The sequence below is a fragment of the Varanus komodoensis genome, unplaced genomic scaffold (assembly GCF_004798865.1).
Source record: "Varanus komodoensis strain SLA01 unplaced genomic scaffold, ASM479886v1 scaffold6_2, whole genome shotgun sequence".
NCBI classification, from domain to species: domain Eukaryota; kingdom Metazoa; phylum Chordata; class Lepidosauria; order Squamata; family Varanidae; genus Varanus; species Varanus komodoensis.
Window position 1 is genome coordinate 22,112,650 of NW_025336346.1, and position 19,576 is coordinate 22,132,225.

General features: G+C 44.6%; 1 protein-coding gene across 4 annotated transcripts in view; it reads right to left on the reverse strand.

Annotated features, from left to right (window-relative positions):
* GRIP2 (glutamate receptor interacting protein 2) overlaps nt 1-19,576 on the reverse strand; it is a 148,302-nt gene that overhangs the window by 75,778 nt on the left and 52,948 nt on the right. For all 4 annotated transcript variants that reach the window (XM_044451555.1, XM_044451554.1, XM_044451553.1 and 1 more), the window contains exons 3-7: nt 17,181-17,316; nt 16,558-16,703; nt 14,453-14,539; nt 14,115-14,190; nt 13,161-13,306 (exon numbers count right to left, since the gene is read on the reverse strand). In XM_044451555.1, the coding sequence (XP_044307490.1) occupies nt 13,161-13,306; nt 14,115-14,190; nt 14,453-14,539; nt 16,558-16,703; nt 17,181-17,316 (591 nt within the window). The remainder of the gene's footprint in view (nt 1-13,160; nt 13,307-14,114; nt 14,191-14,452; nt 14,540-16,557; nt 16,704-17,180; nt 17,317-19,576) is intronic.

Sequence of the window (19,576 nt, forward strand, 5' to 3'; positions counted from 1 at the left end):
GCGGATCTCTGGTTGACATAGAGATTGACATAGTTGCACTTCAGAAGACATCTAGCGAGAGTACCTTGGACCTTTTTGCCAGACGGAAAACTGGTTTTTTTTTAATTGCTTGGCCCTTTAGCAAGGCACTGCAAACACTATTCCTAAAGAGGCTATTGGATAAGAACATAGTGGGTGCTAAATTGTCCCAGAAGCAGCTTTCTCATGGCTCAGCAGTAGCATAACTGTAGCTTTTTAAAGTAAGAGCTATTTCACACACAACACAGACAAATCTGGATTTAGAGGCCTTCTAAACTAAGCATTTTTATTGGCATTGTATTGCCTGGCTCAATGGTGTGTCACATAATGCTCACCCCAGCCCATTCCTCTTGTGCTATTTCTGCGAATATACACCAGATTTCTTCCGACTTGCTAAATCACGGCATTTTTATAAGTTGCAGTTTTCCTCTGGTATATATATCAGTCCATACTAAGCTAGGGATGCACAAGGAATCCATTTAGAGGTGGGAATCCATTGGATTCCCTGGGCTCAGCTGCTCGGATTCCCATCTGCTTTGCAGCTGGGCCCGATTTCCGGGTGAGTGCACTCAGTCTGTGTGGTGCTCACCAGGAATTGAGCGCCACGTGTTGCACACGCAGTGCCGTTCTTGCACGCCCTCTGCGGCCGCCAGCACCCAAGCGGGGAAGAAGGCTGCTCCCCGGGCTCAGTGGCCGGGGCACCCGCTCGCAGCTCCCCTCCTTGGCATCCTGCAGCTGCGCCCGATGAGAAGGCTGGCAGCTGCACAAGGGGAGGGGCCCCTTGAGCATTCACGGACTTCGTCTTGGCTTGTCTCCCTGTTAACCCCCCCACCCCCCCACACTTTTTCTCCCTGTTCTTTACTCCTTCACACACACCCAGAGCAAATTTAAAACCAACCAACCTGGCAGGGCCCTTGCACATCCCCTTTCGAACTCTTCCAACTTCTCCCACAGGAGGATTTGTGTGTGGCACAGGCTCACATGGCATCACTGCACTGTATCCGTTCCCATGTGCCTCGCCTAAGGGCATTTTGCCTAAGTACTGCAACCTGCTCCCTCAGAAATGGAAGGAGTGGCAGCCAACTGTAGCGCTCTCAGCCTGCCTCCGAGAGACACCTATCTGCAGGATAAGGACTGGCGCTCCTGCATGCTGGAGCTTCCAGCCCACTGAGAGCCAGTGTGGTGTCGTGGTTAAGAGAGTGGGACTGGGACTCAGACGATCCAGGTTCGAGTCCCTGCTCAGTCATGGAGCCAACTGAGTGACTTTGGGCCAGTCGCAGGCCCTCAGCCCAACCTACCTCACAGGGTTGTAGTTGTGAGGATAAGATGGAGAAGGAGAGATGATGCAAGCTGCCCTGAGCTCTTTGTAGGAAAAAGGCAGGATATAAATCGAAAAATAAATAAATAATGTGTGAAGGAGCCCTGAAAATGGATCTACGCACCAACATGGGATGAGGTACCCCAGATGCTGCCAGATACAGGGTGTCGTCATGTCAACCACCATGCCTGCCATCTACATCCTTTTCTTTGGAGTGGGGGGAGGGAGGAACATAACGCGTGATTGGAGCCCCCCCACCCAATTCTGAGCCTGATGGGGCACAGGGCCTCATGCAGCATCATTCATGTGAGAAGGAAACATCTGCATGGGGTGATGGGCAACTTGTTTTCCCTCAGTTCTAATACACGTTTCATTAGACAGACACTCTGGCATGCAGGACCCGTTTCCTCAAGGGCAACACAAGCTAGAAGGCTACATGCAATTCCCTTCCATTTATGTGCTGCTTATCTATTTGACTCCACTTGTATTCTTCCGTATCCTGGCAAAACTAAAAATGCCAAGAGTTCCAGTCCTCCCTTCTCCTCCATGCAGCACTAACACATCTCATAGTGCGGGGAAGTGAGGAGCATGTCACAATATTCTGCACTTTGGTGAGATTGCGGACTGAAGCAGAAGCTTGCTGTAGGTTTCCTTCACAGCCGGGGGAAAACCTGTAAAGTGTACTTTCTGTTAGGGAAATGAATGGAGGAGTTGCCTTGGCCAGAGGGATCTTGCTTAAATCCCTGAAGGGAGCCCTGCCTTGCCAACCTTGGCTATGTATAACATAACATGAGTGTTTGCAGAAGGAAAAAGGGGGATAGAGCACAGATATGAGTGCAATACAGATGAAGAGGTTCAAGAGCCTGTGGGAAACTGCCTCTCTCTGGTGATCTGCTGCGGGAAATGGATCAGAATATCTCTCGTGGTGCTTCAGCAGCAGTGCATAAACAAGCACAAATATTAGAATACACCATACAGCCCCAGTGACCGCCTTCCAAAACCTGGGTAAGCAGCACACCCTGGAACTTGCCAAAGTTTGGGGAAGCAGGGAGAGCTAAACCAACGATACACAGCATTCCCCCTATTTTTCATTTATTCCATTCCTGTATCTCATTAAACAAAGCTCTTGAGGTGGTCACTCAAAAATTATACACACAGTATTTCAGATCTAAATCTTGCTGCTTGCAAGCTCCTCTGCTTCCTGTCTCTTGGATTTAGCAGAAAGACCCTTTCAAAAAGGATACTGCAAAGTTGTGCATCCTTCGTATTTGATTGAGTCACTCCACCAAATGACTTAAGACAACAAGCTGTTCTTCCTTGCTTCCCAAAAGGCCAGGAGAGAAGCAACAGCAAAGAAATCCTGCTGCACTCATGTGGAAAGTGGGGGAGGGGTCCTTGGATCCCCTTCTTAAAGGCCTTCCCCAATTGCACCCTTCTCCCAGCCAGCTTGCTTCTGGTGTTGCAGCTGCAGCAGAGGAAAAAGTGGGGACAACAGGGAAATACATCGTGGAAGGGTCCAGCTTCCTTTACCCTCTTGCCCCTTTTTGATTCTTAGAATGGATCACTTCATCCATTATTTTCTATGTCATTATAAAAGAATGGATTTTTATACCTACCTATGTAGCTGTTGCATCTTGTTTAGCCCTGAATCACTGCCCAATCACCCCTGTTGCACAGAGGAGTGACTAAACAACCCAGGATTGCTGTGTCCCTGGGCTATTTGCCATGATGTGTGAACCAAAAACCTTGGCTTGTCCCTCTCCTATTGAGAAACAAAAGGCATGAGACAAAGTTCCTGGTTCACACATCATTGTGTAGCCTGAAGCATCCCAGAGTTTTGCTGCTCTTGCTACAAGCATCAGCACAATCTCTGGCGCTCCAGTGCATTCACAATGCTTGCTCACTAGCATGCTTGTTCACCAAAACAACCCACAGTTATTGTTACATGTAAAGTGGATCCAGAACAGTAGAGCTGGAAGACACCAGAAGGCCATTAGGGCCAACTCCCTGCCATTGCAGGACACTAAGTTACACCACCCCATTCAGATGACTGTCTGGACACTTTTGAATATCTCCATTGAGGGAGAGCCCACAACTTCCCCAGATACTGCTCTGACAGTGAGGAGGTTCTTCTTGGTGTCTGGTCTAAGTTTGGTTTCTTTTAACTTAAGTCCATTATTCCATGTCCTGCACTCTGGAATGAATGAGAAGAGATCATGTCCTTCCTCTCTGTGACAGGCTTTCAAGTACTTGAAGAGTGCTATCATATCACCCCTCAGTCTTTTCTCCTTGAGGCTGAACATGCCTAATTCTCTCAAACTCTCCTCATAGGGCTTTGCCTCCTGTCCCTGAATCATCCTTGTTGCACTATCCTTTCTAGCTTTTTTGCATCTTTTTAAAACTTAGGTGCCCAGAAGTGGACACAAGTACTCCAGGAGAGGTCTAAGTGGTGAGTATAATGGAACTAGTACTTCATGTGTTTTGGAAGTGATGGTTCTGTTAATGCAGCCCAAAATAGCATTTGCCCTTTTTGCAGCTGGATCCTGTTATTGGCTTGTGATCCACAACAACCTCAAAATCCATCTCATTTGCAGTACTGTTGAGCCAAGTATTCCCCATTACGTAATGATGCATTTCGGTTCTTGTTCCTAAGCGGAGGACTTGGCATTTGTCCCTATTGCATTTCCTTCTGTCGCTCTCTGCCCAGCATTCTAACCTATTGAGATCACCCTGTATTTTATCTCTGTCATTCAGGGTATTTGCTATTCTACCCAGCTTTGTGTCATCTGCAAATTTAATTACCTTTCCTTGTTCTTCTTCATCAAAATCATTAATAAAAATGTTGAAGAATATCAGCCCCGGTATGGAACCCTGTAGCATCCTTCTTGCCATCTCTCCCCACTTGGAGAATGTGCCATTGATGATCATTGGAGTTTGATTTTGCAGGCAATTGTGGATCCACCTCATGGTTGCACTATCTAGCCCACTTTTTGCTAGTTTAGTAAACAGGATGTCGTGAGACACTTTTTCACAGGCTTTGCTACCGTCTAGACCCATGTCTAGATTCAGCATTTTTGCAGTCCATTTGGTAGGTTACTCAGTCAACATAATGAAATGAACAAGTTGTATTTTTTGAATGGACCTAAAAATCCATGAAACCAGCCAGCAGGTCACCCACCAGTCTGGCAGATGATGGGGATGGAAGGCTGTCTAATCAAACAAGAGATTATAAACACAGGAACACAAAGCTGCAATCCATTCCAGGGCACCGTCCACTTGTCCAAAATGACTTATCAATCACAGACACAAAATAGGCTTCTAATTCAAAGACACGAAAGGAAAAGACAAGCAGTGCCCACCTGCCCGCAACACAGCAGATGGCAAAAGAGAGAGAGAGCGAGACTGAGAGCAGAATAGAGATGCTATGAGAAAGTAACCAATTTATATACTTCAAGCAAATTGAACAGTGTGGGGTTTTCATTAAAAAGTAATGCCTTTACATTGCATTGTATAGTTCCTTAAAGGTGCATGAGTGAAGTTCTATTATGTGATTATCACCCCAATTCTATACAGATCCTTGACAAACTGCAGAATTCCCTGGCTGCAAAATATTGGCATATGCCTTTTTACCCAAGCGTTAGAAGGACTGCTTAGTTACTGCTTTATGTGTTAATGGATCAAAGACACATTTGGCTCAGTTTACACTTTAATTCCCAAACCAACCCCTGGAAAGTTGTGTATTCCATTTCCAAGGAGCAGATCGAAAGCTCTCAGCCAAATGCTAAATCTTTTATTTAAACCTAAGCATGTAATGTTTATTTATTATTACATGTAACAGATTTATCTTAACAACAAATTTGCACGCTAGATGAGGCCGAGAGTCAGTGACTGGGCCCAGATCTTAACAGCTGAGTGGGGGACTGGAACCTGGATCACTCGAGCCCCCACCCGGCACGCCAACCAAATCTTCATCCTTGAATGAAAAGCCAAGTGAAAAGGACCTGAGAAGGAGCGGAGCTCCGAGTCTCACTTTGAATCAGAAGAGCCAGCAATGGCAGTGCTCTGGGAAACCAGCTCTGTCCCCCTCCAGATTTTGTTCACTTTTCTAAACCAGAATTTCTTGTAGGGTAGAAGTTACCTGCACAGGAAAAACCTTCCTGACACTTATTCTGTCCCATTCACACAACTTGAAGGACATCTGTGCTGCAGCAGGAAATTTAGCAACAACAACCATCTGGCCTCATGATCACCCCATACAGAAGATGAAAGGAAAGGGAGTGTCACAGTAAAGGAACGAAAATTGCTTGATAGAGAGTAGCAAACAAAACTGAAGAAATATTTGTGCCCACAAGGCAGAAGTGCAAGAAAATATTCACTCTGCCATGTTTGACTTCCACAAGCCACTTCATATCAGTATCAACAAACCATACAAAAGGAAGCAAGAATTAGACTGATATTTTCAAAAGCCTGTCCCTATGCCAGTTGTTTGCAGCCTGTAAACCCATGTTTCTCATTTCTGTCAATGCAGATCTGTTTCCGTTCTGTAGTGCTCTTTACTTTCTTGACTCTGGCTCTCCTTTGAGGAGGTATGGCAAATTATGTTTGTATTTCAGTTGCAAAAATGGTATGCAGAGCTATTCTGGCCAAACTATACAGGCCAATGGAAAAGACAGAATGAGTCCAGGATGCAGGGAAAAAATGTTTTCTTATTCAAAGTTGTCCAATAGATTTTGGTTCTGTGGCATATATTTCTGGGCCTTCCTATGGAATCCAGAAATAGATAGTATATGGCCAAACACACTGGACTACTTCGAAGAATAAAACTTTATTATGCTGAGACTTGATCTCTCAATTCATTCAGCTATCATTCATTCAATCATTTCATTTCTAAACTGCTCAATAGCCAAAGCAATCTGCATTGTTTACAAGCATTCTTAAAAACAATACAATAAAATACCATAAATCTTTCCAAAATACAAAAATGTGCAGATAAAATAACAGATAAAATAACAGATGATGAAGAGTAGCCTTGTGAAACACCTGGAATGTGCAATCCACACAAGCCCTCGACTATCCCAGTACATCTTGAAAGACCTTGACATAAAGGGCTGTCTTAACCTGGCACCAAAAGCTGACAAGTTTGGCGCCATATGGCCTCACTGGGAAGTTCATTCTGTAAACAAGGGCCACCACTGGGAACATCCTCTCCTTGTTGCTGCCCTGCAAGCCCTCCTCAGAGTGGGCATTTGGAGGAAGGTCCAGGTTGTTTGTCTAGTGTCAGGTGTGTTGTCCTTAGGAGAGGCACTCCATCAAGTACTATGGTCCGAAGCCATGCAAGGTTTTCTAACCTAACCTAACCTAACCTTTCTAACCCTAACCTGCTCCTTGAATTGGGTTTGGAAACATATAAACAACCAAGACAAGTGGGCCAGAACTGGTTTCATATGTCTAGACCTACTGCCACAGTTTCCACAGGCTACAGCTTATGACCAGTCTTCGAGGACAGCCCAACATAGAGTACGCTACAACAATGTAATTTAGAGAATACCAGAGCACCAATTTATCTCTGTCCAGATAAGGGCATAGTTCAAGATGACACTCCATGCCACGGAGGCCACCTGAGTCTCATGGGGAAAACAGGTCTCAAGGAGAAACTGCAGGCTATGAACCTGATCCTTCAAGGGGAATGCAACCCCAAGTTAAACTCTTTCCATCCAGTCAGAGGAAGCACCCACTAATCACATCTCAGTCTTGCCTGGATTAAGCTCCATTTTGTGAGCCCGCATCCAGTCCATTGTCACAGCCAGGTACCAGGATAGCACATCCACAGCCTCCCTTGCAGAAGATGAAAAGGAGAAAGCATCCTTAAGATGACACACCACAAAGCTCCAGATGACAACACTCAGTGGTTTCATGTAAATGCTACATAGCCTGGGGGACAGAACAGACCCCTGAGAAACTCCATGCTGGAGAATTCACAGGACTGAACAATATTCTCGGACCACCTTCTGGAATTAGCAGTCCAAGTAGGAGCAGAACCACTGCAATGCAGTGCCCTCCACTACCAACCCTGACAGTTATTCCAGAAGGAAACCTTGGTCAGTGCTGTCATAGGGCATGTTTCTCCCTCGGACCAGCACAGTCTCACACTGTTTCTTTGCTTAATAATCTTTACTGTTCCATGTAAGTCTCTGAGCAGACACCAAGAAGAACATGACTCTTGCTCATCTTGGTTAATAAACAACACCAACCACAGGATTGGGATCTGGATCTTGGAAGTGATTAACACTTCCCTGAGGGAGGGGCGAGTGCCTGTCCCTTTAAAAGAGGCGGTAGTCCGACCTGTCCTGAAGAAGGCGTCACTGGATCCAGAGATGGCCACTAATTATAGACCAGTGGCCAACATCCCGTTTCTGGGCAAGGTGTTGGAGCGGGTGGTGGCGGGACAACTCCAAGCACTCTTGGATGAAACTGATTATCTGGACCCATTTCAGTCCGGCTTCAGACCCGGGTACGGTACTGAATCTGCCTTGGTCGCCCTGTACGATGACCTGTGCAGGGAGAAAGACAGGGGAAGTACATCCCTGTTGGTTCTTCTGGACCTCTCAGCGGCTTTCGATACCATCGACCATGGTATCCTTCTGGATCGGCTAGCGGGATTGGGGGTCGGAGGCACTGCTTTGCAGTGGTTCCGCTCCTATCTCAATGGCCGATTCCAGAAGGTGGTGCTGGGGGACTATGGCTCTGCACCATGGCAGCTATGCCATGGAGTACCGCAGGGATCCATTTTGCCCCCTTTGCTGTTTAACGTCTACATGAAACCACTGGGAGAGGTCATCAGGAGGTGTGGGCTGCGGAATCATCAGTATGCTGATGATACCAGCTCTACCTCTCGTTTTCCACCAATCCAGGTGAGGCAGTGGCTGTGCTGAACTGGTGCCTGGCTGAGGTAATCGGCTGGATGAGGGCCAATAAAATGAAGCTCAATCCAGACAAGACAGAGGTCCTGTTGGTTGGCGGATCGGGCTTCGGGGAGGGTGAATTGCACCTAGTCCTGAATGGGGTTGCACTCCCTCTTAGGGACAAGGTCCGCAGCTTGGGAGTGCTCCTCGACCCAGATCTTTCACTGGAAGCTCAGGTGACAGCAGTGGCAAGGAGCGCTTTCTTTCAGCTTCAGCTGATCCATCAGCTGTGCTCCTACCTGGAGAACAACTGCCTGACGACAGTGACACACGCGTTGGTGACTTCCTGACTTGACTTCTGTAACGTGCTCTACGTGGGGCTATCCTTGAAGATGGTCCAGATACTTCAACTGGTTCAAAACAGAGCTGCCAGGTTGCTGACGGGGACTGGGCGTTATGTTCACATTACTCCAGTCCTCCGTCAGCTTCACTGGCTTCCCACTGAAGTCCGGGCCCAATTCAAGGTGTTGGTGATGACCTATAAAGCCCTTAACGGATTGGGTCCTGGTTACCTGAAGTAGCACTTACGTCCATATATGCCTGCCCACCCCTTGAGATCAGCAGGAGAGGCCCTTCTCCGGGAACCCTCTGTGAAGGAAATTAGGAGGGTAAGTACTCGGAGGAGGGCTTTCTCTGCGGTGGTGCCCAATCTATGGAATGCGCTCCCCAGAGAGGTCCGCCTGGCGCCGTCGTTATTTGTTTTTCGGTGCCAGGCGAAGACCTTTTTATTCAAATGTTATTTTAATTGTTAATATTATTTATTCATTTTATTCTTTGGCCAGGGCGACTTAATTTATATTGTTAATTTATATTGTTTTATTGAATTTTATTTATTTATGGTTTGTGAGCCGCCCTGAGGCTTCAGCAAATGGGGCGGCATAGAAGTCACCTAAATAAATAATGAATAAATAACTAAATATCAACTTCCCAAAGTTTTCCTTATGAACCTGTCTGCACCCCAACCCTGGAGGAAGCATGCTGAGAAATGGGCATGCCTCTGCTTCACCAGTGGTGCCCTAGGTGGGCCTCCCACCAGTGTTGGCACCAAGTCACTGGGTCCACCTCTGAAGTGGAAGGTTGGTCTCCATGAGATGCACCTTCCAATTCAATGTCTCCTCTCACAGACTGTAACTCCCCTTCCTTCCCATGGCTGGTATGATCTGCATTCCTGTCCGCCCTTGGGCTAATACCTTCTACTGCCTTGAGGACCTTGAGCTGCAGCTTGTGGCTAGACAGTCTCACAAGTAGTCTTATCCTCCAAATCTGAATAATTAAAAATAGCATGATTAGCCTCCTGCAACCATGTTTGACAGTACGTGCACACACAACATCTGGTATCAAAAGCGAATCAACAGGGTCACACTTCTTCCATCTCTTTCTGAGCACACATCATTGCACACAGCAGCCAAAGCTGATTCAAGGGGTGAAGAGTCAAGGTAGCTCTCCTTCTCCAAGAGTAGCACCTCTTTTTCTGTCCTTGGAGGGGGAGTTTGAGACAGTCCTTCAGTCCCTGAGATGCCTCTCCCGTGGACCACAGGATTCCAGCCTCAACATCAAGTGTCGTTGGGCTGGTATGTCACGTCTTGTCAACAGGTTAACATGGCACCTCTATGAAAAGATAACCCAGCATAACTTCAACCCACCCCACTCAAATGTGAGGCTGGAAATTGTCACTGACAGAAGCCTTGCATGGCAAATATTGGATAGTTTTTCCAGTCATTTCTCTCTCACTCACACACACACTCAGTAGCACATGTCTTAACAGTTTTCATTTTGGAAAAACAGCTCAATAGTCCCCAGTCGCATCTAGAAATTTTCTGAAATTTCACCATATTTGATTTACTAATCTGATGGCAAGTTAGAATTATAATTGGGTACCATTAGTATTTTCCTTTCTCGGCTCCAGAGCTTAACTATGGTGATATGGTTCACAGGTTTAGTGGAGGCGGGGGAAGGAGCTTTAAAAATAGGCCGTCAAGTCTGTTTCTCCCCAGAGGCATTACACTCTGCAACAGTTCACTGAGCTTCTACAGCCAACGCAGCTTTGGACACAGCAGTAACCTTAAACTCATCATTTGTACATTCTGTTCAGAATTTTCCAGTATGAACTATTCTAAATTGCTATACAGAAATGCCATGCCTCCCACACAAGTTCTGTGAGATTTAAAAGCTTGAAGAGATTGTGTACCTCCAAACATTGTGAGCCAGGCTTTGCTCTCCTGCAGCCTATAAAACAGAAGCCACCAGGGTTCTCTTCCCCTCTTTCCATCCAGGGGTTCCATTCAGCCTAGAAAGTAGCAGCCAACTCTGCCTTTTTCCTCAGACATGGGTGTGAGACGCCAACCATTCCTGGCTATCACACACGCACTGACGGGACTAGATATGACCAGGTACCTGTTCTGGAAGTACAACCCTGTAGCCAGAGCTGACGTGCACACAGAGATGCAAATAAAAAAGGGATACTGAACAGAGCAAATGTGATCCAGAAAGCCATACGGAAGGACATCTGGGGAACAGAAAACAGGCTGCACAGAGACCGCAGGCATCAGCAGCATTGGGAGAAGATTTCAGTTCATACACCGCACCTATTTTAATTGTACACCTTTCTTTTATTTTCTCCAAAAGTGAGTGTCAGAGGGAGAAGACAGACTTGCCCAAAGATGCACATGCTGCTCCGAGGGACATCACCCTTCTGTTCCCGCTGAGGGGGTTTCTTCGTGTTCTCTTAATATTAGTGTGCCTGGCCCTTTACAGTGTATACATGGAAAGCCCCATCCCCAATGAACTTGCAAAATTTCATCGCAGGAGATGGAAACAACAGGCAAATGGCAGGCTAGAAAAAGCAGGTGGGCAGTATGAGGCTGCAGGAGAGCTGGGGCTGGTGCTGGGGGACGAGCCAAAAGGCGCACAGCTGTCTTGAGAAATGATCTGAAGGGAGAGAGGAAAACTCACACATGCATTCTGGAAGGTTGTTCCCAATAAAGGGCAGGGAAGAGTAGAGCCTTTTGAGGGTGCAAGTGAGTTTTGGAAGCCAAAGGGTGGTGGAGCTGGCGGTACAAAAGTCAGAGAAAGGGGTGTAGGGTAGAGTGGAATGGCAGGATAAGGGGAATCAGACATAAAAGGGTTTTAAAGAAAGGTGAAGGAGCTTCTTCTGAATCTGGAAGAAGACAGAAAGGCAATGCAGGGGATAAAAGAGGGACATGCTCTTTCCCTCGAGTGACGAGAAAGGCAGACGATTTGGGCAACAGAGTGTGGGGTGGAGGTGAGACAATGAGGGCAAGACAGCAAAATCTACAGAGGAGGCTGTGGCATTGAAATGGGTAAGGACTGGGATGTAGATCCATGCTGAGGGCTTGGAGAGCAAGGACCACGCAGTCCTTTTGCAGTGTTGGCAGGGCAGAAGTGCAGAAACATGATACAGGTCTTTGATCAGGTCATAAAAGGAAGAAGCAACAAAGCTGGCGATGAACTCTTTACAGAACAAAGACATGGTTGTGGGTGCTTGGAGCTGTCAAGATTTAGTATTGGGAAAACTAACCTCATATTAAAAGCAGAGGCTGCAAGGACTGGGGCTTTGTGCCACAGAGATGGACACGTTTAGCAGATTCCCAACTCTTAAGCCTTTGCTTTCCCAGCACAATAAATATCAGCAGACAACAAGAACCAGTAGACAATTCAAATCAATCCATCAAATTAAAACAGAATCACATTTACATTTACTGTCAGTGTTAAAGCATGAGAATACAAAGCCCCCTATTATTTTTTTCTCTTCGAATGTACATTGAGGAATATGATCTGAGTGCAGGTGCATACATATGCCTTGTGCAGTATGGGTGAAAGTAAAAGTAGGGGGACTTCAAGATCAGGACAGGAGTCTAGACTTACCTGTCTGGAAACCTTGCCGGCAGATTACGGACTCTTTCCCTTGCTCTAAGATTGCCAATTTGCCTGCAGCACCACTTGCTATTTTTCAGCAAATGCCTGCTTTCACTGGGGCCTTTATCCCCGGGCTGCAGCACCACAAGCTTTTTCCTTCTTCAGCTGAACCTCTATCATGGACAGAGAAGCTCAATATTTATTCTTCACTGGGTCAGAGTGACCTATTGTTGTGGAAATGTGTACCATCTTGGCTGCCTGATCAACTTCAAGACCACCTTCCTTAACTGGGGCAGGTTTTGTTGTACTGAAGCCACTTCTTCCATGTACGGCCAAGCCAGCTCAACCCTTTGCACAGCTTGTATAGACAAAACTGTCCATTGCCCCGTTGTTCCTACACCAACAGCTATCACATTTATCCCAGGGGATGCACCTTGCTGAAGCCAAGCACGTCTGGGTCCAGGTAATGCCTGAAGGGAAGACCACTTAGGAACTGAAGAACGGTGAGATATAAACAGAACAAGTAAAGAAAGCTATACAAAACCTTTATCAGCAGCGCTGCCACTTTGTGTTCTTGCCCTGATGCAATGATCTGACTTTCCCTGTTCTAAATACTTGTTGCCAAGGCTGAAAACTGGTGCATGCAGCTTTGGCAGTAATACAGATCTCACTGGATGTTCATTAGAGTTTACAGTCAGCCAGAGTCCTTGGCCAAATGAGCAGTTCTTCCAAGGTGCCTCTGGAAGAGGATGTCCACACCCGGCCACCCTGCCTGCTTTTGCCCATGCAAACCATGTCATGGTTCAACCTAGCTAATTATCCCTTGGTGGGAACAGAGCCCCGGCAGCTCCATGTCTGTTCATCTTTTCCAAGTTCCATTACATATAGATCAAGCTTTATAAAAATATTCCAGTTCTGCAGTGAAAAAATATGCAATTGAATGTTCTTCCCTCGCATCCAAGGGACTGCATGCCAGGACCCCTTACCCATTATGGTGACATCATACTCAATCTGGAAGAGCGCCTCCTGGCTGCACTGGCGGAGGATGTTCAGGGCATCAGCATGGCTCACACTGTGAAGGGGAATCCCATCAACACTCAACAGCCTGTCCCCAATTTTCAGGGACCCTTCCCTGTAGGAAAAATTGCATGCAGGATTCTTGAATACATATGGAACCCATACATTGCCCTCAAAAAGACTTTGGCTTCTCAGGCTTTTTTTAGTGGCATGGCTCCTCTTGTAGCTTCTGTAATTGCTTATATACTGGCCCAAATGTATGCAAATACCACAATGATTCAACTGACTGAGATTCCTAAAAAGCTTATAAAGTCATGCAACCAATGCTTGGCCCACTGAGAGGTATGTTGCTTACACAGTGCATAAATATGATTATAACAAACCATTGGGTGGAAGTCTGTGAGCACAATGGAAAGCCAGGGTGAAAAATCATCATTTAAAAGCCCTAGAATATACACCACAGTCACTATGCTCATAAAGATTCAAATGTGCAGATTCAAATGTGCAGCTAAGCACATGGCACATCATCCAGAGTAGATGGTAAAATGTCTGAATTGAACATTTAGCTGCAGAACAGATACAGGATCACACAACTGATTATCAAGTGCAAGTCTTGATCAAAGCAAACATGCAGCTAGCTGCTCATTTCAGAAATCCATTGTGCAAATTAGCAATACATTTGAAACATCAGGATTTGGGTTTTGCCTGAAACAATTCTGTTTCCTGGAAGACTGGCATTCAAGAAATCGCTTGAGAAAGGCCAATACAACAGTCTCATACATGTAAAGAAAAAGACAATATATTCAGACACCAAGGCTAGGAACACACCTAGGATGCAAACCAAGATCTTTACACATATATGGTTGATTGAACATCTATTTATTTAAGCTCCATTGCCAAATGTGGTACGATATGCAGATTACCTGTCTGCTGGGCCACCTGGCCTAACATATGTCAATACTAATGGCCTGGATTTGTGCCAATCTTCATGGGCTCCTCCTATAATAAAATTGCAAAAACAAGCCATGAACTGTAAATGCATAGAAAACTCTTGTTTTACAGCTTTTCTCAGCAATCAAAGATTTTAAGATTCTGCAGAAATGCAAAAAACCCTCTTTATTAGCTATGCCGATCTTTCTCGATTCTTTTTCAGTTCAATTAACTTATGGTTTTTATTTACACAGAACACCAAACTTTGTTCCCATCTTTGCTTGCGTATGAGCCAACTGTGTGGCTATCTCAGCATCAAGAGGAAAGATACCTCGCAGAACAAATCCAAAACTGTTTCCTTCTTTGTACAGAGTCACTTCAATGGTCTTTGGAATGATGCCAGCACTGTTCTCTGGGGCTGTAGATAAGAAGTAAAGGGAAGAATTAATACCTAACCTGCCATACTCATCTTCATTTTTTGGTTCTGGATTTAATATAACCTTTCCTTAATCATTCATACAATCTTACAATATGAAGGACTTTTGAATTAGATGAACAGAATTTTGCCTACAATATAAGATGATATTTAACTACAGCATTAAAATGCAGCTCAATTGCCCATCTAGATTGTCCCCAATCAATCCTAATTCATAAAGAATGTTAAGATGAACCATTGCCCTTTCTCTATAAGCTCCAAATCAGCCTGCGTCTTTCAGAAGCTGGCACTTCTTGCCAAAATAAGAACTTAAGAAGGATCGTGCTGGACCAGTCAAGTGGCTCATCTAACCCTGCATACTGTTCAAATAGGTGGCCAGTCAGTTGACCATGGGAAGCCCACAGGTGGAACACACTTGCTCTGGCAACTGGTATGAAGGGGCATTAGACACCTGGCCACAGATAGGAAGTAATAAATAGTCGCCAGGACTAGCAGCCAGTGATGGCCTTCTCCTCCATGAATTTGGCTACCCCTCCTCAAATAGCAATTGCTAGTGAGTTCCATTGGTTACCCAGCCACTGTGGTGCTCCGGCCTCTTGTCCACTATAGTTCCCTTTTCTGCACCTTTTTGAATGCTATAGTATCCTTTAGGATGTGCAGGGGCCACAACTAGGTACACTAGTACAACTGTGGTCTCACTATAGATGTGTATGTTATTGGTTGTTTTATTATCAGTCTATTTGTATTGGGTCCAGCATGGAATTTGCCTTTTTTCACAGCAGCCACTCCCTGGATCAATATTTTCATTGAGTTGTCCACCACTGCCTCAAGATGTCTTTCTTGATCAATCATCACCAGGCTGGAACACAACAGTGTATACTTAGAGTTGTGTTTGTTTTTTTCAAACCAGCATGCATCACTTTGCACTTGTTTACAACAATCAGCATTTGCCATTTGTTATCTAGATGTTTGCTGGATTCTCAGATTTTAGTAATAAGCCAGCTGGTTTATTCAGCTGAATAAACTGAAGTCCTCACAGCTAAAAGGATAGTTTTTGATTGAGATTGTAAAAAGAATGCATAAGTGTAAAGCAATCCGAGAGGAAACATGGCTTTATTCATATTTAATTTGGTACTTGATTTAACTTCTAATGCCTGTAAAAGCAAAATAAAAAGAAATGAAGACTGAGTATGCTAGCAATAAATGGTCACCTACTATAAATATTCTTTTTTCCCCATCAGTAATAGTGCTGTCTGCTGACACCACAATTTTCCTGTTTCCTTGATGGAACAGCATATAGATTTTGGTTGCAGCATTCAACTGATTAAACAGTTAGATTAAGCAATTTACAAATATTTTGATTAACTAAAAAGTTCGCTAATTAAAATTAGGCAGATTGGGGATGGATTGTAATATTATATGTTATTTATATATTTTAGGTCATAGTACATGGCTGCCACCATTTCAGAAAAGGCAATCCTTTTTCAAAGAGGATGCCCGCTATAAGACACACAAACATAGTCTCAAGAGAAATTACACTCATTCTTTGGAACTTATATGCACATTTAATGCTGGAACTTATATACACATTTAATCATCGTCAACAAGGACCTGTATGAGCAGTCAACTCAGATTCTTTTCCTCAGATGACAGCCTTAATTTGGGTTGGATTCAAACTGAGTTTCCACCAACAGAATTTGCAGCAGAATTTCATTCACTGGAAACTATTGCCAGTTGGAGAGAAGCCTTTAGCACTCTCCAGGATTTTCCTCCAGCAAATTGGAGACTACTCCAGTACAGTTCAGGAGGTGATACTGGGAGCTGTGGGAGGAAGTGGAAATTGGCAGCAATCACCTTTCCAACAGTGAAAACCCTCTGCTGGATCCAAAGCTTTCTCTGGACAGAAGGAGTTAATACAAGGCAACAAAACAAAAGAAGAGGAAGCCATCTGGAAACATGAACAGTAACCACAAAAACAGAATTATCATGGTAATACTAACCAGCTAAGGGTAGCTCATATTCAACCTCTAATACTACCCTTTCCCCCACATTCTTCAACAGGCTTATGATTTCATCATGCCGCAGTTTGGTCAGGTTAATCCCATTCACTGACTTGATGTAGTCACCAACATTTAGCTGATCACTCCTGTGGTACACAAAGCAAAGTGCCTCAGTTATATAGTTCCAGGACCTCTTTAATAGTGAACATCTGAAATTATATCTTTACTGGCAAAATACGGAGACCTACCAAGTCAACTTCCCACAGAACAACACCAGAGGTTACTCATGGATTTAGTAGTCTGCCAGCATTTTTTTTAAAGGAAAGTGCAGGGAGTGGAGAAAAAAGGACTCATACTGTACATCTGTGGAATCACAACTGGACAAGCTGCCACAGGCGGTGATGCTGAGGGAAGCCTCAAGAAGCCATCCCAAAATATATTTTAGTTCGAACTTGGCCGGAAGTTAAGAATGGACTGCTGGGGCCAATCCAGTTGTGTAATTCTTTTATTCTTTGGCACGTTCTTTACTGTTGGACATGTTCAAAGTACTTGCTTGAAACACACACGCACACACAGCCCTTGCAGCCCTACCCTAGTGCCTAATTTCTATGTGACTGCCTTACCTTGCTGCTAGCCCTCCGGGTCTCAGATTGGAGACTCTTGGTTTCCCATCTTTATCTGTGCCACCAGATATAGTTAATCCAAGGGTGCTGCCTTCTTTTTTAATCAGTTCCACAATGGTGATGCCTCTGAATTCCTCTGGGGGAAATAATGGGAGCACGTCAGTTGGCTGGATATGGTTACATGATCGAGTTGAATAAAGGAGTCAAAGCATCAACGTTTTAATTTATTTGGGCATGTATGTCATGTCTCTCTGCTTCTGACAGACAAGATGTTTATGACAAAAGAAAATACACAAAGAAAGTTAAAGGGTATCTTCAACAATAGCACTATTAATAAAAAAGAAATCAGTCTAGTTTCTTCTTCTTATTACATTGCATTTATATCCCACCTTTTTTCCCTCTTCGGAAGAATTGAGGGTGGCTAACATTACTCTATTTTATCCCCACAACACCCCTGGGAGGTAGGTTGAGCTAAGAGTTTGCGATTGGCCGAAAGTCACCCAGTTGAGTTTCATGGTGAAATGAGGACTAGAGTCCGGATCTCCCAGGTCCCCCAGTCCTTAGTGTGATAAATTTATAATAATATTCCACTTAAAAAAACAAAAACAAAGGAACTCATGATGAGAATAACCAATAAAAAGAAGCTACACAGTGAGGGAACTATGGAAAAAGTGTTACTTGATCATTCAGGTTTTCAAAAAAGTTTCAAAATGGATTGTTTGTGCTGTGGTACAGAACGCTTGGGCATTTATTTATGTATATGTGTATGTATGCATGTACATACTTATATAAGGCCTAATAACCGAAGTCTGCAAGTGGTTTACTATAGTCTTCTAGATGTAAAAAGTTTAAACTACACTTATTTTTAAAACCCACAAAACTTGGACTCTAAAGAAAATAAAACCAGCAACAGCATAAAATCAGCAGCAGCAGCAACAGCAACAAAGAGATATTATAGGAGAAGATCCCCAAAGCACTACAAGCTCTTAAGACTGTGACTTTCATTTCCTTGGAGAAGATCTAAAAGTTGTTCTCACTTCAGCATGGGGGGGGAGGGGCAACCTGAGACCCCAGGCCATATGCAGCCCTTTGCTGAATTTTAAAAGTCTTCTATGAGCTCTGAGATCAAACCACTGGCGAGTGTAATCCGTGCTTGTCTCAGCAGTCCACCTGAGGGGACAGAAGAGGTGACAGAAGAGTGCGGGGGGCTTCCCCCCCCTTTGGATGCTGGTCCTGCCCAAGACCGTTTTTGAGTCGGCTGAGCAGAAAAAAGTCCTCTCTCCTCTGTAGCCAAGGCTGCAAATGATTGCACATCTAGATTTTTCTAGCATATAATATGAGATATTAAGGATTGTGAGCAGAGGGAATTATAACAAAGTTTTCCTCTTGATGCACTAAGTTCTATGCATATAATGCTTTCAGTCATTCAGTGGCCCAGTACAGTCTGAGGTAGCATGGTCCAGACCAGAGGCCAGGAGCTCCCCATGGGTTTACATGAGCCTTCCTCCCCTCCCCTGCTCCTCCTCCCCTACATGAATGCCACCTTCCTGTTCATGATCAGAACTAACCTCGCTGCAGTGCCGCACCTCTGTTCTGGCCAAACCTGGCTGGAAATGGCTCAAATGAACCTCAAATGGCAGCACAGGTGGAGTGCTGCACCAGAAAAGAAAGTAAAGCAACTTCTGCCTGATCCGGAAGGAGAAGACATTTTGAAAGCATATAGCACTCCTGTGCTAGGGGATGGGTAGCACTACATCAGCTAATTTTAAAAATAAGAATAAATCGGTCTATCATAGATCAATAGATAAACAAAAGGTGGCAGAAGAAATGATGAAGGTGAGAAAGGGTCATGGGTGGTTCAGAGAATCTAGGGAAGGCATTTCTAGTCTTTCAAATTTAGTGCCCCTTTGCATTTGATGGAACAGCCATGTGAGTTTTGATGTATTTGGAAGCAATTTGAACCTGTAATACTGGTGACTTGTAAAACACTCTCTGCACATGTACATTACAAGGCTGAAGAGTGATAAATATTTATAGTGGGGTTATTATGCAGCACTTATTCTCCTTTTCTCTTACATTAATGTCAGATTATCCTTTAAACAGCAGGTGGTATGTTCTTAATCATTCCATTACTGAGTGTCCTTGACTCTTGCTCCATTTGCAAAGTGATACTGTAGCACATATACGCATTTGCACAGCAGAGACATTTAGGATCATCCAATCTAATCCAAACCAAAAATTACAGAGGAGAGGTGCATCCAAATGAGCATGGACCATTCTAGGTAAGCTACGTAATATACGGCAAACCTTTTCCTTTCTGAATGCTACCAAGCAAGAAATTCAACTATAACAAAGGGCTGGTGTATTATCACACAATATGAGAAACTTGCCCAGAT